Source organism: Lutra lutra, chromosome 4, assembly GCF_902655055.1.
Source record: "Lutra lutra chromosome 4, mLutLut1.2, whole genome shotgun sequence".
Classification (NCBI taxonomy): Eukaryota; Metazoa; Chordata; class Mammalia; order Carnivora; family Mustelidae; genus Lutra; species Lutra lutra.
This window is the reverse complement of record NC_062281.1, coordinates 142,223,349-142,241,206: the sequence shown is the minus strand read 5'-3', so window position 1 is coordinate 142,241,206 and position 17,858 is coordinate 142,223,349. Positions and strand designations below refer to the sequence as shown.

The window sequence follows — 17,858 nt, the reverse complement described above, 5'->3', positions numbered from 1 at the left end:
TGATTAGGCACCAGACTCCATTTTGGCACTGGTTGTGATCTCGGGGTCATGATCTCAAGGTCCCCAGATTGAGTCTCAAGTCAGGCTCTGTGCTCAATAGGGGGGTCTGCCTCTCTCTCTCCCTCTGCCTCTCCCCCCACTCACATGCACACTCTCCCTTTCTCTCTCTCTCTCTCTCTGTCTCTTAAATAAATAAATAAATCTTAAACAAACAAACAAACAAACAAACAAAAACACCTCCCAGGAAACTAAGAATAGAAGTGAATTTCCTCAACTTGATTTTTTAAAAAATCTATGAAAAGCCAAAAAAATCTACAAAAAACTAACATATTTAATGGTGAACACCAGAAAATTTCCACATGAAGGTAAGGAACAAGGTTAGGATGTCGCCTCTCACCACCTTCATTCAACATCATACTAGAAATCCTAGCTAATACAATAATTTGAGGAAAAGAAATAAGTTATACAAATTGGAAGGAAAAAAACTTTGTAGATGACATAGTTGTTTATGTAGAAAATCCAAAAAAATGTAAAAAAAAATTCTCCAATTAATAAGCAATTAGAGCAAGGTTACAATATATAAGTTTAAGATACAAAATCAATGGCTTTCCTATAAATGAGTAATGAACAATTGAGAATTTTCTGAAAATGATCAATTCTCTTTAAACTTGATTTTTCAAAAACATTTCCTGATTTACTATTTTTAAATATTACATTTGTCTTTGGGTAAAATGGGTGAGAACAGAAATATTTCAATTTAGTTTATGAAAATTTGCCAAAACTTTACCAAAACTTGCCAAGGTTTAATTACTCTGAAATAAAGACTACCCTTTATATGTAGTGATATCATTTCATAAGAAAAATGACTCCGAGTTTAGAATAGGGAGAGTAAAACTGTATAACTGCATAACCACAAAACAATCAGAAGTGGAATTTAACAAATTTCCTATAACTGGACTTTGTAAAAATTCTTCCATGTTACTAAGTATATTTGGAAAGTTAAAATTTTGCATTGACTTGAATTAAAGCATTTAATCTCAAAACTTAGAATACTAAAAGCTAAAGTTTTAATGTAGGATTTCTCCATGTTGGTAATATTACATTTTTGCCACGTAATTTCTTGTCGCGGTGGCTGTTCTGTATATCAATGGGTTTTTTCCTTGGTATTGACCCAAAAGATGTCCTCATAGTCAGGACAACCAAAAATGTCTCCAGATACTGCCAAATGTCCCCTGGGGGAAGTAAAATTATCCCCAATTAAAAGCCATAGTTGTTAATTTATCTCCATTTTAATCTGTCACAAAGTTAGTATACATTTTTTCTTAGAAATTATACAGTCTACGGAAAGAAAGAGAGAAAATTATGGAACCCATATGTTCCTACATATATGAGAGAGAACTTAAGAGCAAGTAAAGAAGCAACAGAGGAAGATAAAATCTTTGAAACTCTTGACAGTTATCCAAAAAAATTAAATTTTTGGTTCAGAGTCCAGGATGATGCGAAAGAGTAACAATGCTATTTCTGAGTAAAAGTTGTAGTTTCATGTTCCACCAGAAAGTAAGTATTGTAACTGGTAAGAAAGAATTTATTTACAATGGCATGTGAAAACATCATTTAAATAAAAACTGAAAGAGTGTTCGCTTAGGCAGCAATATAGTAATATTGGAAAGGTACAGAAAAGATTAGCATAGCTCCCATGCAGGGATGACATGCAAATTCGTGAAACACTCCATTTAAAAAAAAAAAAAAAACTGAAATAAATGAAATCTTACTTTTTTCTATAGTACTCCCTGGTACTCTTTGCTCATGATCTTTAGAAGCTATACTTGCTTTAGTACTTGATTCAAGCATAGATTGTTTTGTTGGTAAAGATGAAAGCTCCATAGTATTATAAGAATCATACAAATCCCAAGTACTGGACATTATACCTAAATAAAGAGAAAGGTAAAAATTATTTTAAATCAAATTCTAATAAATTAGCTTATACATAACTAGTTATAGCAAAATCTAAGATAAGAACATCTATTGCTTAAGAAATGAATACTATTTTTTTTACAATAGCAGAAAGTAAAGATAAAAAAGAAATAAATCATGAGAACAGGTTGAGATCTTTAGCTATCACACTTTTTGCATCTACATATACATTAGTGTTTTAATGATAACTCCAAATTATCCTCACCATCCTTTCTGATCCCCACACCTCTCACTCCTCTATCCCAAGCTGTTGGTGCATAATCTCATCCGTCTGTCAGTATAGGTCTTGCTTGATATGGACCTGGACAACCATGTCACAATAAGGATTTAATGTTCTTTTAAATTCTATAGAACTTTTAATTTATAATCATCTAATTCCATTTTTATCACAAAAAAATCTCATATGCTTATGTAAAAAGATTATACTTGTTGGGAAATTGGTTGACTGTTCTCAAGAAACTTGTACAGTAATATGGTTATTACCTTCCCTTTTAAAAAATTTTTGTTTGCACTGGCTATAATTTTTTCAAATGAGCAAATATAACAATGATCTCCAAAGACTGAAAATGTTATTTATCTGCAAATTTAAAAAAAAGTTCCAACCCTTTTCATTATTGATATAACAATGAAAATTTCATGTAGCAATTATTTTATCAGTGACCATGTAATAAAATATTTCTATGTGCTAAGCTTACGAAAGTTTAAAGTACAGTAATTTAATAATTCTTTTCTCTAAAAATCAAAACAAGACCTGGATATAATAAATGGAACTACTTCATTGTTATGACTTTTATTTTCATAAAATAAAATGAAGGAGCTTTGGATTTCACAGTGTTTTCAATTAGTGAGAATGTTAACTCACAGTTCATAATAACATTTCTATTTTATTGAACTTATTTTAATAATATCTAACAAAGTTATACACAGAATAAATACCTCATCTATTTTGCTGAATTGAAAAGGATACAATTTCCATGTTCATAAAGTAAAAGACCATAAAAAGAAATTATGTCTTTGAATAATGAATTACCTAACCTTCTTTTTATTACTTTAACTGAAAGTTTAGTAATTTGAGTATATAGTAATATACTGTTACATTGTCAGCAATAATTGCTACATAAATAAAGGTACGTGTTATAAATGAGCAACATAAAATGTTAGGGTGATTTAAAGTTGTTTCTTGTTTGAAGATAAATAACATTGGTAATTTTAGTTTGGGTACCATCATGACATTTATACATTTGAATAAATTAACCTAAGAAATAAAAAAATCTCATACCACATGCCATAATATTATGTAAAAAATGAAACAATAAAAATAGTGATTGCTTTTTGTTCATTTTTGGGGGGATGGAGTTTTTTAAGTTTTTATTTAAATTCCAGTTAGTTAACATACAGTGTAATATTAGTTTCAAGTGTACAATTTAGTAATTCAACACTTCCATACAACACCTGGTGCTCATCACAAAAGTGCATTCCTTAATCCCCATCACCTGTTTAACCCACTCTCCCACACACCTCCCCTCTGATAATCAGTTTGTTCTCCATAGTTGAGTCTGTTTCTTGGAAAAAAAAAAAAATCGAATGACTGTGACTTTCCAATTTTATACTGGTATATTCTACTAAGGAAAGCTTTAACTAGTATCAGAATGACATATTCCCAACTATACCTGTGTTTTGAGCATTTTTGAGTCCAGGATATGTCAAAATAGTTTTTACCCATTTTAAAATATTGTTTCTATTTACTGGCTTAATTCAGACTATAAAAAGAGAGCAATTAGCCATATAACATTTATAGAAAAATAATTTTACTTGTTAGCTGAGTAGAAATATATGCTAACTATTAAAAAAGAAGAAAAGATAACTATGACTTGTATTTCCATCACCCAAAGATAATAACTGCTAACATTCCAGTGTATGTCCTTCCAGATTCACATATTACAAATACATAAGTGTATTTCTTAATAAAAATGAGCTTATATCACTTGTTTTTATAAAAAACACTTTATTGGAGTATAATATACATATAAAACAAGATGACTTTATGAAATCTATAGTTGTAGGATTTAACTATATTTTTAAAATTTAACCAGGAATACTAATACATTTATTGAATTACCCATTGATTTGAAATGGCACTTTTAGCATAAATTACTATATGTATAATGTTGGATGGAAAATTTTTTCCTCACTTTCTATGCATCGTTACAGTGAACTTCAACTAAATTAACACCTTGGTCTCTCGATGTCCCTCATTCACTCATTACCAGAGAAAAAGTGACTGACTAATCCTACGGGAGAGTTTAGGAGAAGGAATTGTGCTCAGACAATTTTGAATTCTTTTGTTAGGTCTGTTCAGTGGCAGAAAGCATGCTTTCTGGTCCATTCTCACTCCTAAAAAGGAGATCTCTGCTTGTCTAGCTGTGCCATTTATGGCTGGTAAGATCTATTCTGGAAGGAAGAAATGGCAAGTCCACTGAGCTGCAGATTTGAAGCTACACTTTTTTTTCAATTATCTTTATAAGTAATAAAGCTAATATTTGATTTCCAGCTGACTCCTGAATCTCTTTCAGTTTCATTCCAAATCAGGCAAAGAAGACATGTGTTTTTTTACTGATCCATAAGACTTTATTTTTTTAATAAATGGTTTATTGATATTACACTACAAAGAATGACAAAATTATATTATCTATATTTCTAGACTTACTGGCCACCCTATAGAAAGCATCTTTGGAATAGAAAAGAAGTTTTAAGAATTTGTTTTTCCCATAATCATAAAGCTGCCATACTCAGTCTAAGCATAGCTAGTGCAACGTTTTCCTCAACCCACAGGCTTCAGTCCCTTTACCAACTGTAATAGGCTTGGGTCACTCACAGGAGAAAAACACTGTCAGCATCAATATTTAGCAGCATTTCATTTTTTTTGTCTTGAATAATATACTATACTTTTTAATTTTAAATGGTCTTATTATTTCTTTACACAAAATGTGACCTAATATTTAATTGGTTAGTATTGATATTTTTAACATAAACTTTATTTTTTAAAAATAGGTTTGTTTATTTATTTATTAGAGTGAGAGTGAGAGCGATCACAGAGGGAGAGGGAGAAGCAGACTCCTCACTAAGCAGGGACCCTGATGTGGGGCTTGATCCCAGGACCATGACCTGAGCCAAAGGCAGATGCTTAATTGAATGAGCCACCCAGGCACCCCTAAACTTTCATTATTTTAAATAAAATTTTTCTGTGAAATACATATCATTCACAGAAGAGTATATAACACATATACACGTGGTATAAAGAATTACTATCATGTACTCACCAGTCAGATAAGAAATAGAACATCTCCAGGTGCTTAGAAGTCCTGGACACTCTTTGCTCTAACCTTCTTCCTTCTATCTCCCTCCAACAGAAGCACATCCACTTTCCCCAAGTTTTGGATAGGTCATTCTCTTGCTTTGTTCTAAGGTTTTTCTCCTGTGGTAGATGCTGTCGGTGCCCTGCCCATATCTGCTATGCAATACCTGTGACTAGCCAACCTCCTACTCCAGCATCCATATTGCTTTGTTTGGGGACATTTTTTGCTGCAAAGACCACTTTGATGTCCACAAATTTGGCTAGAAGTGCCAACAAACTAACAGGCCCATTACCTTCAAACAATGATTTAGAAAGTTAGAACATGATAAAATAACTCTGACTCCCAAAATTCTCTGGCAGTATTGAATTCCAGTTACCCAAAGAGGTAATTTGTTAGATAGCATATACTTTGCTGACTGCCTACCCTTTCTTGTTCCACTTACTAACTCCCCTACTAATGTTTCCTAGGGTTACCTCCAAAATAAACAATGGGCACTAGGAACCCTTTTTAAGAGGTTTCTTCTTGGAAAGCTTGTGAAGTTCAGAATCCACAGGTACGGAAGGCTCTCTGACATATGCATACCTACACAATATATTGTCTAGTTTTAAAAATTGGATAGCAAACATTATCCCAGATGCATTAAAAAAGAACAAAATAATCGTTATTAGATGAGAACTACTAAAGGAGGACTCTCAGGAGAAGATCATCAGAACAGTCTGTGTCATACTCTGACTTCAGCTTCCCTGAGAGTTTACAAGAGCCACTAAGGAAGAAATCACATGGTGAGACCATTAATACCTCCCTGGAAACACAGAACGTAACCCACTGAGGGCACCTGACCAAGGTAGGCATTGAATATCCAATGAAAGTATGGTCAGTTAAGTGGGATGCTCTGTATTTTCTGTTTACTGTGGCTTCTCTGCTGCTCTCAGGGTAAAACAATATATTTGTGCAATGAAGTGAGTTTCCTCAACTTATTTAAGAGGGCCACTGGAAAGGAGAGTAGAACTATATTAACAATGGTAAAAGCAAGCTAGATATGAAAAAGAATTGGCAGATTCAGCTGAGCATTCTGTATGAAGTTAAGAAGATGGGACTTGGTTTTCAGTTCCACAGAATGGAGTTTGGAGGTTACCACTCTGTCCTAAGAACAAGTGAAAAATTAAACAGGATGAAAAATCAACAACTTTTCTTTGGATCTGAAAGAAAGGTAAGAACATAGGGCAAACCACTGCCCCCAAGACTGGGGAGATGGACAAATGAATACAGGGAGTCATGGCTTATTGGAACAGACCCAGGGGTGGAAACCACTGTGGGAACCAGAGCCAAGATAGGAAACCTGAACTATAATTGATGAATTGCTGGAGGCTCACTGTTTGTCTCACAAGTCTGAGAGTCAAAAAACTGCACAGGGTCTCAGTCACAGGGAAGTCCCCAATTTTGTGAGCTCTATCTCCAGGAGCTTGACCAAAGTCCCAGAATATTTTTAAAAATTCCCTTGTGGTTCTAGCAGGGGGAGGGAAAAAGGAACCATTGTGGAATATGCTAGAATACTCTGTTCTTTTTTTTTTTTAAGATTTTATTTATTTACTTGACAGAGAAGATAGAGCACAAGTAGGCAGAGCAGCAGGCAGAAGGAGAGGGAGAAGCAGGCTCTCCGCTGAGCAGAGAGCCCAACGCGGGGCTCAATCCCAGGACCCTGGAATCATGATCCAAGCCAAAGGCAGCCGCTTAACCAACTGAGCCACCCAGGCACCCCTGGAATACTTGTTCTTAACAAGGACTGCCTTCAAGAGAAACTAACCAGAGGACAACCTGCTAGGGTATTATCAGACTATAACTGACCTGGGGAAAGGGCAATACCAAATACCAGTACCTTTGAGCCATTTTGTCCCACCTAAGGGGAGGGGGTGGAGAAGAAAACAAACACTTGTGAAGTTCAGAATCCAGAGACCCAGGCACACTAAAAGACTGAGACCAAATCAAAGAACTATTGAATGCTTGCCTCCTCCTCATATTACCACCACATTACTATAAAAGGCTATTATTAAAAACACAATAAATAACAAGTGTTGGGGAGGATGTGGAATAAAGGAAAATTTTGTGCACCGTTGATGGGAATGTAAACTGTTGCAGCCACTATAGAAAAGAGCATGGAAATACCTTAAAAAATTAAAATATAAGTATCATATGATCCAGCAATCTTGCCTCTGGGTATTTATCTGAAGAAAACAAAAACACTAACTCAGAAAGATACCTGTACTCCCATGTTCATTGCAGTATTAATTATATAGCCAAGATATGAAAGCAACTTAAATGACCCTTGATAGGTAAACAGATAAATAAAATGTCACACACACACACACACGCACACACACACAAACAAACACACACACACACTGAAATATTATTCAGTCATAAAAAGGAAATCTTGCCACTTGCAACAACAGGGGTGGGCCTTGAAGGCATTATGCTAACTGAAATAAGTCAAACCAAAAAAAAAGCAAATATAGTATGATCTCACTTATATGTGGAATCTAAAAAAACAAGCAAAAAAAAAACAAAAAAGAAACCAAGAAAAATCCCAAGTTTATGAATACAGAGAACAGTCTGATGACTGCCAGAGGACAGGGAATAGAGAGTTGGGTGAAATGGGTTAAAAATTACAAACTTCCAGTACTAAAATAAATAATCTGTTTTATAAGCCTGAAACTAATACAATGTTACATATCAATTATATCTCAATTAAAAATTAAATTTAAAAGAATTAGAGCAAGAAATCAGTGAAACTGAAAACAAGGAGCCAATAGGGAAAATCAATGAAACCCAAAACTGGTTATTTGAAAAGATCAATAAAATCAATAAACCTCTAGCTGGAATAACTATTTATGCTGGAATTTAGCTGGAATTTATGCTATTTAGACTTTCTTTTCATAAAAAAGCTATTTTTAAATAAAAAATACATAAATGAAAGCAGGGACATTACTACAGATCCCATGGACGTTAGAAGGATAACAAAGGAATACTGTGAAAATTATACGCTCACAAATTTAATAACCTTGATGAAATTCAGGATTAATTCCTTGAAAGGCACAATCTGCCAAAACTTACACAAGAAGAAATAGACAATCTGAATAAGCCTATATCAACTAAAGAAATTGAATTTTAAAAAAAAGAAATGGAATCAATAATAAATTCCCAAAACAGAAAACACCAGGCTCAGATGGATTCGCTGCTAAATTCTATCAGTAATTTAAGGAAAACCTTATACCAAATTTCTATAGTCTCTGTCAAAGGAAAGAAACAGAGGGAATACTTCTAGCTCATTCTTCGAGGCCAACATTGAATACCCAAAAGCAGACAAAAACATTACCAAAAAAAAAAAAAAAAAAAAAAAAAGAGAAAGGCAGACAGATAACTCTTAAAGAACATAGATGCAAAATCTTTAATAAAATATTAGAAATCAAATCCAACAATGTGTAAAAAGAATTAAACGCCAAGTGAAATTTATCCGAGGTACGCACAACTAGTTCAACACTCAAAAATTAAGTAACGCAATCTATCACAGCAATAGTCTAGAGAAGAAATATATGACCATATCAATAAATTCAGAAAAAAGCATTTGACAAAATCTAATATCCATTCATGATAAAAACTTTCAGTAAACTAGGAATAGAAGGGAACTTCCTCAACTTGATCAAAACATCTACAAAAAAGCTACAGCTAACATACTTAATGGCGAGAAACTAGAAGCCTTCTCACTAAGATCAGGAATCAGGGAAGGATATCCCCTCTCATCATGCCTTCTCAACATCATATTGGAAGTCCAGTTAATGCAATAAGACAAGAAAAGGATATAACATACAGATTGAGAAGGGAGAAATAAAACTGTCTTTGTTTACAGATGACATGTTAATGTATATAGAAAATCTGAAAGAATGGACAAAAACTCCTAGAACTAACAAGTGATTAAAGAAAGTTTGCAGGACACAAGAGAAATACATAAAAGCCAATAAAAATTCTTTTCCTAAATGCTGGCAATGAACAAATGGAATTTGAAATTCAAAACATACAATTTTCATTAGTGCCCCAGAAATGAAATAGTTAGCTATAAACCTAACAAAATATGTACAAAATCTATACAAGAAAAACCAAAAGAAAAACTTTAATGTACAAAATCATTCATGTAATGGAGAGACATTATATGTTCATGTTTAGGAAGACTCAATATTGTCAAAATATTAGGTATTCCCAAATTGATCTACAGATCAATGCAACCTCAATTAAAATCCCAGCAAGTTATATGGTGAATATAAACACACTGATTCTAAGTTAATATGGAGAGACAAAAGATTCAGAATAGCCAATAAATATTGAAGAAGAACAAAGTTGGAGGACTAACACTACTATAAAGCTACAACAATCAAGATAATGTGATATTGGTGAACAAATAGACAAATAGTTCAATGGAATAGAATAAGGGCCAGAAATAGACCCACATCAATATAGTCACCTGATCTTTGACAAAGAAGCAAGTACAATGGACCAAAGATAAGTCTTTTCAACAAGTGGTGCTGGAACAACAGGACATCAACATGCAAAAAATGAATCTAGATACAGATCTTATATCTCTCACAAAAATTAACTCAAAGTTGAATATAGACCTAAAGGTAAAATGTGAAACTATGAAAATCCTAGAGGATAACATAAAAGAATATCTAGATGACTCTGGGTATAAGGATGACTTTTTAGATACAAGATGAAAGGTATGATTGCTAAGCAAAAACTGATAAGCTAAACTTCATAAAAATTAAAAATGTTTGTTCTGTGAAAGACAATGTCAAGAGAATAACAAGACCAGCCACATATTAGAAGAAAACATTTGCTAACGCTACATCTGATAAAGTACTGTTGTCCAAAATATACATGTATTTCTTAAAACTCAACAACAGGGGCGCCTGGGTGGTTCAATCATTAAGCGGCTGCCTTGGGCTCAGGTCATGATCCCAGTGTCCTGGGATTGAGCCCCACATCAGGCTCCCTGCTCAGTGGGAAGCCTGCTTCTCCCTCTCCCATTCCCCCTGCTTGTGTTCCCTCTCTCACTGTCAAATAAATAAATAAATAAAATCTTAAAAAAAAAAAAAAAAACCAAAAACTAAAACTCAATGAGAATAAAAAATAACCTAATTTAAAATGGGCCAGAGAGTTTAACAGATACTTCACCAAAGATATACAGATGGCAAATACTATATGAAAATATGCTCCACATCATATTTCATCAAGGAAATACAAATTAGAACAACAATGGGATGCCACCACACACTTATTAGAATGGCCAAAATCTGGGACACTGACAACACAAAATGTTGGCGAGGACATGGAACACCAGGAACCCTCCATTATTGCTGACAGAAATGCCAAATGGTACAACCACTTTGGAAGAAACTGGCTGTTCCTTACAAAACTAAAAATACATTACCATACGATTCAGTAGTATGTTCCTTGGTATTTACCCAAAGAAACTGAAAGCTTATTATGTCTACACAAAAGCCTGCCATAGATGTTTATATCACCGTTATTGATAAGGGCAAAAACTTAGAAGCAATCAAGATACACTTCAGTGTGTGAATAGGTTAGATTTTGTCCTCTCCAGAGAGAAAGTTCTGACATCTTTTAGAGTATAAGAGAGGACTTTGCTCAAAGCATCTGTATTTGATTCCTTTTTGTGACTGAATAACATTTCACTGAATGTATTTTACACATTAGGTTTATCCATTCATCCACTGATGGATATCTTGGTTGTTTCTTCTTTTCGATTATGATAAATACTGCTGTCATGAATATGTGTGTACCTGTATTTGATTACCTGTTTTCAATTCTCTGGGGGGGGGGACATATATATCTCTCTTGGGGGGGATATATTTCAGTTCTCTGGAGACATACATATATTTATATATTTTTATATATTTATATAAATATATATAAATACATTTTTATATATTTATTTTAATTATCTGGAGACATATATATATACATACATATACATATATATAGATAGATAGATATAAAATAGGTGTGCAATGGCATCATATATATATTTTGGGGGGCATATAATAATTCTATTTAATTCTATGAGGAAACACCAAACTGGTTTTCTTGGAGCCTGCACCATTTTGCATTCCCACTGGCTGTGTATGATGGCTCCAGTTTCTCAACATCCTTGTTAACACCTTATTTTCCATTTTTAATCATAGCCATCTTAATGGGTAAGAAAAGGTAACTTGTGGTTTTGATTTGAATTTCTATAACGATTAATTGAACATTTTCATGTGTTTAATGGTTAATTGAACATTTTCATGTGTTTGTTGGCAATATGTATATCTTCCTTAAAGAAATGTTTATTTAAGTCCAATGCCCATTTTTAATTTTTAATTAAATTTACTTAATTTTTAATTGGGTTGCTTATCTCTTTGTTCTTGGATTATAAGTATTCCTTATATAGTCTGGATACTGGAACTTTATGAGAGATAGGATTTGCAAATATTTCCTCCCATTATGTAGGTTGTACTTTCACTTTTTGAATAATGTTTTTTATGTACAAAGGTTTTCTGATGAAAGCCAATTTATCCATTTTTCCTTTGTTCTTTCTTCTGTTAGTGTCATATCTTATCAATGGACAAGAATCCATCCTAAAAGCAAATGGCAAAAATATTTAACTGTATTTTCTTTTAAGAGTTTTATCATTTTAACTCTTATATTTAGTCACTGTTCCATTTTGAGTTAAGTTTTGTAGATGGTATCAAGTACAACTTAATTATTTTCATGTGGCTATCCAGTTGTCCCGATGCCATTTGTTGAAAAGATTATTTTTCTTCCATTTAATGGTCTTGGCACCTTTATCAAAAAAATCAGCTGACCATATATGTGAGAGTTTATTTCTGGGCTCTCTATTCTTCTCGTCTATATACTTGTTTTTATGCTAGTACAACCCTATTTTGATCACTGTAACTTTATAGCAAGTTTTCAAAACAGGAAGTGTGGAAAGAACTTTGTTCTTTTTCAAGATTGTTTTGGCTATTTGGAGGATCCTTTGATATCCATAGAATGATTTATTTTTCTATTTCTGTAAAACATCTTTGGGGGTTTTGATATGTATTATGTTGCATCTGTAGATTGGTTTGAGGATTCACATCTTAACATTATATTGTTCAAACCATAAACACAGGATATCTTCACTTATTTAGGACTACTTTAATTTCTTCAACAATGTTTTGTAGTTAACAGTATACAAGTCTTTCTCCTTTTTGGTTAGAATTATTCCTAGGTATTTTATTATTCTAGATGCTATTGTAAGTACAATTATTTTAATTGCCTTTTTGAATTTTTCATTGATAGTGTATAGAAATATAACTGAATTTTGTGTGTTGATTTTGTATCCTGAAACTTACTGAACTTATTTATTATTATATATTTATTTATTTATTTTAATTTATTTATATTTATTACTATATATTATATTTTTTATATATATACTGAAATTATTTATTAGCTCTAATAGTTTTTGCATGAGTTCTTTTTTTTTTAATTCTTTAGGATTTTGTATACTTAAGACCATGTCATCTGTGAATAAAGGTATTTTTATTTGTTCCTTTCTGACTTAATTTAGTCTTTTACTTCTTTTTCTTGCCTGATTGCTTACACTAGAACTTCCAGTACAATATTGAATGAAAGTTGAAAAAGCAGTCTAGATAGAATACATTTTATCTATTTTATTCTTGTCTTGTTCTTGATCTTATGGGGAAAGCTTCCAGATCTTTAGCATTGAGTATAACACTAGCTGTGGGGTTTTCATAAATGCCATTTATCAGATTGGGAAAATTCCCTTCTATTCCTAATTTGTTGAGTATTTTTATCATAAGACTATGTGTATTACATTTATTGACTTACATATATTGAATTACCTTTGCATTATTGGGATAAATGCACTTAATCATAGCGTATAATCCATTTAATGTGAGCTAATTTAGTGTACTAGTATTTTATTGAGGATTTTGTATCCATATTCATAAGGAATAATGGTATTAGTTTTCTTTTCTTATGATGTCTTTGTCTGCCTTTGGTATCAGAGTAATGCTGGCCCTATGATTTGTAAGTATGCTCTTCCATTTTTTGGAAAATTATTTTTTGAGGGGTTGGTGTTGCTTCTCTTTTAAATGACTGATAGAATTCACTAGAGAAACCATTTGGTCCTGGAATTTTCTTTTCTTTTCTTTTTTAAGATTTTATTATTTATTTGAGAGAGTCAAAGAGAGAGACACAGAGAGAGAGCACCAGTGGGGGGAAGGGCAAAGAGAAAGGGACAGCAGACACCATTCGTGCAGGGAGCCTGATGCAGGGCTCAGTCCCAGGACTCTGAGATCATGACCTGAGCCAGAGTCAGTCCGCTGCTTAACTGACTGAGCCACCCAGGCGCTCCTGGGATTTCCTTTGTTAGGAAGTTTTGATTATTAATCCAGTACCTTTACTTATTATACCTCTGTCCAGATATTCTATTTCTTTTTGAGTCAGTTTTCACAAGTTGTGAGTTTCTAGGAATGTGTTCATTTCATTTAGTTATCTAATTTATTGACATATGGATATTCATTTTTTAATAAATGATTGTATTTCTGTAATGTCAGTAGTTATGTCTCCACTTCCATTTCCCATTTAGTAATTTGAATCTTCTATTCTTTCTTAGTCAGTCTAACAAAAATTTTGGCAGTTGTGTTGATCGTTTCAAAGTACCAACTTTTAGTTTCATTGAATTTGTTTTTTCTCATTTTGCTTATCTCCACTCTAATTTTTATTATTTCCTTCCTTATGCTGGCTTTTGTAGTTTTATCTTCTTTATTTCATTGCTTAAGGTGTAAAGTTACTGATTTTTTAAATTACTTTTTTATTGAAGTAGAATTGATATGTAATGCTACATTAGTTTCAAGTGGAGATCTTTTAAAACATATCTACAGCTATAAATTTCTCTTTAAATACTACTTCCTCTACATCTTGTAAGTATGCTATGTTGTATTTTCATTCTCATTTGTCTCAAAATATTTTCTAGTTTCCCTTGTGCTTTCATCTTTGATCCTCTGGTTGTTTAAGAGTGTGTTGTTTAATATACAAATATTTTTAAATTTTCCAGTTTTCCTTTTGTTACACATTATGAGTATCATTACATTGTGGCAGAAAAGATTTCAATTTTTAAAATTTTATTACTTGTTGTTTTGTGGCCTAACATAATGGTATATTTTGGAGAGTTTTCCATGTGAACTTGAGAAAAAAGTGTGTATTCTGCCATTTGGGGATGGTGTGTTCTGTGCATGTATGCTATGTCTAGGTTATGTTATTATTCAGGTCCTCTTTTTTTAAATTGATAATCTCGCTGGTTGTTCAACCCATTATTGACAGTGGGGTACTGAAGTCTCAACTCTTACTAGAACTGTCCATTTCTTCCTTCAATCCTGTCGATTTTTGCTTCGTATATTTGGAGGCTCTTTTGTTAAATACGTATGTTTATAATTGTTATATCTTCTTTACGAATTGAACCTTTTATCAATATGTAATGTTCTTGGGGCACCTGGGTGGCTCAGTGGGTTAAGCCTCTACCTTCGGCTCAGGTCATGACCTCAGGGTTCTGGGATCGAGCCCCACATCAGGCTCTCTGCTTGGCAGGGAGACTGCTTCCCCCACCCCCGTCGCCTGCCTCTCTACCTACTTGTGATTTCTGTCTGTCAAATAAATAAATAAAATCTTAAATACATATATTTAAGATTTTATTTATGCTATTTATTTATTTATTATATTTTATTTAATAATATATTTATATATTATATTTATATTACAATTATTAATTGTATTATATATACAATTATTATATAATTGCAATATAAATATAATATATGAATTATATATAAATATATAAATATATAATAATTATAATATAAATATAATATATAAAATATATAAATATAATATAAATATATATTATATATAAATATATAAATTATGTATAAATCTGCTTTTTCATTGGAGAGTTTATCTATTTATTCAAAGTAATTATTCTTCAGGAAGGACTTCTGCCATTTTTGTCTTCTTCATGTCTTATGTATTTGTTCCTCAATTCTTCCATTACTGTCTTTTGTGTTTACTTGATTTTTTAATAGTGTTCTGCTTTGATTCCTAATTTTCTTTTTTGAAAATTTTAACTTATTTTCTTGGTGATTACTTTAGAGATTATAATCAATTTCTTAAAAATTTAACAATCTATTGTGAATTACTACTACCTTACTTTAGTAGTATACAGGAACTCCTATACAGCTCTATCACACTCACTTTACGTTGATGGGACAAATTATATCTTTATATACTATGTGCCTATTACTATAGATTTATAATTATTGTTTTATGTATTTATTTTAAATTATATTGCAAAAAATAGAGGAGAGACAAACCAAAATTATAATACTGCTTTTGTATTTATCTATGTAGCTACATTTACCAGTGTCCTTTGTTTCTTCATGTCTTCAAGTTACTGTCTGTGGTGTCCTTTCATTTCTGCCTTAAGGACTCCCTTTAGTATTTCTCATAAGTATTTAGTATTTCTCATATTCTACTCTATTTGTGCTGAATTGCCTTAGCTTTTGTTATCTGGGGAAATCTTAATTTCTCCTTCATGGGAATATATTTAATCTTAATTATTTTATGTAATTTCTCCATCATTAGAAGTATTTGAAGGATATAGAATTCTTGGTTGACAGTTTTCTCTTTCATCTCTTTAAGTATGGCATCCCAATGATCTCTGGACTCCATGGTTTCTGCTGAGAAATTGGGTGTAATCCTACTGAGGATTCCTTATATGTAATAAGTCCCTTTTCTTTTGCTGCTTTCAAATTCCCTTTTAACACTTAATTATAAGATCTCTTTGTTTATCATTTTTGGAGTTCATTGAGCATCTCAGACATGCAGATTCATGACTTTTATTGAATTTTGGAAGTTTTTTGGCCATTATTTCCTCAAATGTTTTTTGTTTACTTTTATCTTTTTTTTCTTCTACCATTCTGAAATTCCCTTTATGTTTATGTTGGTATGGTTGGTGGGGCTCCATAGGTCCTTTGAGCTGTGTTCATTTTTCTTATTCTTCTTTTTGCTCCTCAGACTGGATTATTTTTATTGACCTGTCTTTTAAGAATTGCTGATTTTTTTCTTCTGCCTGCTCAAATCTGCTCTTCATAACTCTAGTGAGTTTTTCCATTTCAGTTATTATACTTTTAATCTCTAGTATTTGTTTGGTTTCTTTTTATTCCTATTCTTTGTTTGTACATCATTCTGGTTTGCTTTAGCTTTTTGTCCACAGTTTCCTTTAGCCTTATCAGAATATATAATACAATTGATAAAAAGTTTTTGGCTGATAAATGCAATGTCTGTATTTCCACAGGGAGTTTCTGTTGATTTCTTATTTAAACAGGCTATGCTTTCTTATTTCTTTTGGTCCTTTGTAATTTTTTTTTTTTTTTTGAGAACTGAACAGTTTGAATATAATAATGTGGCAACTCTGGAAATCAGATTCTTCTTGGTCCTTGGGTTTTGTTTTTGTAGTTTTCTGTGAGTCCTAGTTGTTTGTTTGCTTAGTGGTGTTTCTAAGCTATTTTTATAAAGACTGTATTCTTTGTTACTATCATCTTAGAAGTGTTTGCTTTTTGGCTTTTGGTCAGCAGGTGTCCTGACAGAGATTTCCTTGAACATCTGAATTTCTCTCCCCATCAGAAAAAAAAAGAGAGCAAAGAGAAAAGAAAAAGAGAAAAAAAGAACAAAACAAAAAAACAAAGGGGAAAAAAACTCCCAGTCTTTGTAGATTGAGTCTGTGTTAAGCTGTTCTTTTAATGCTTAGCCAGACTGTTTACAACTATGCCTTAGCCTTCACTTCCTGTTTGTACTGAGCCTAGAGATCAGCCAGAGGTGAAAGATTAGGATCTTTTCAAGTCTTTTCTGAGCATGCATCCTGCCCCAGGCATGCACAGGACTCTCTAAATTTCCCTGTATATGCAAGCCTCTTTCAATATCTTAATTTCCTAAAGAAACTCCCTCCCTAGCTTTTTCTCTCAGGGTTTTAGGGTGTTTCTTGTTTGACTCCATTGTATTCTCTTGCCTCTAAGAGAGCTGAGCTGTTCATTTGCCTTTCAGTATTTGTGAAGAATGCAGTATGCACAGCGGCTTTACCACCTGAGAGTGCTGAATTTAAAAATAATAATAATAAGACAAGTGCTCTGTGTCAGTCCTTCAGGTAGCTCCTAGACAGGTTGAAACAGAGAAATCAATTCCGTTAAGAATAAAGTCTGCTCTGCTCCTTCTGGAACCAGAGGCCAGGGTCTCAAACTGGGACAGCAGACTGCTGTCTTTAAGACCACCACCACATTTGTAAGGGGAGTATGGCAAGAGTTTTCCTACTAATTATAATTAAGATGCCAAAAGCTTTCCTACTAATTATAAGTTGCT

At 32.6% G+C, this 17,858-nt stretch overlaps 1 protein-coding gene and 1 non-coding gene across 4 annotated transcripts in view; one reads left to right on the top strand and one right to left on the bottom strand.

Annotated features, from left to right (window-relative positions):
* Positions 1–17,858, bottom strand: part of DNAI4 (dynein axonemal intermediate chain 4) — an 87,885-nt gene that overhangs the window by 41,212 nt on the left and 28,815 nt on the right. For 2 of the 3 annotated variants that reach the window (XM_047725353.1, XM_047725355.1), the window contains one exon: positions 1,773–1,928. The exons of the other annotated variant lie outside the window; for it this stretch is intronic. In XM_047725353.1, coding sequence (XP_047581309.1) covers positions 1,773–1,928 — 156 coding nt within the window. The remainder of the gene's footprint in view (positions 1–1,772; positions 1,929–17,858) is intronic. 3 annotated transcript variants of the gene reach the window in all.
* On the top strand, positions 1,635–1,739 carry LOC125099513 (U6 spliceosomal RNA). The gene has a single exon (XR_007127232.1). It is a non-coding gene; the product is annotated as a U6 spliceosomal RNA (small nuclear RNA).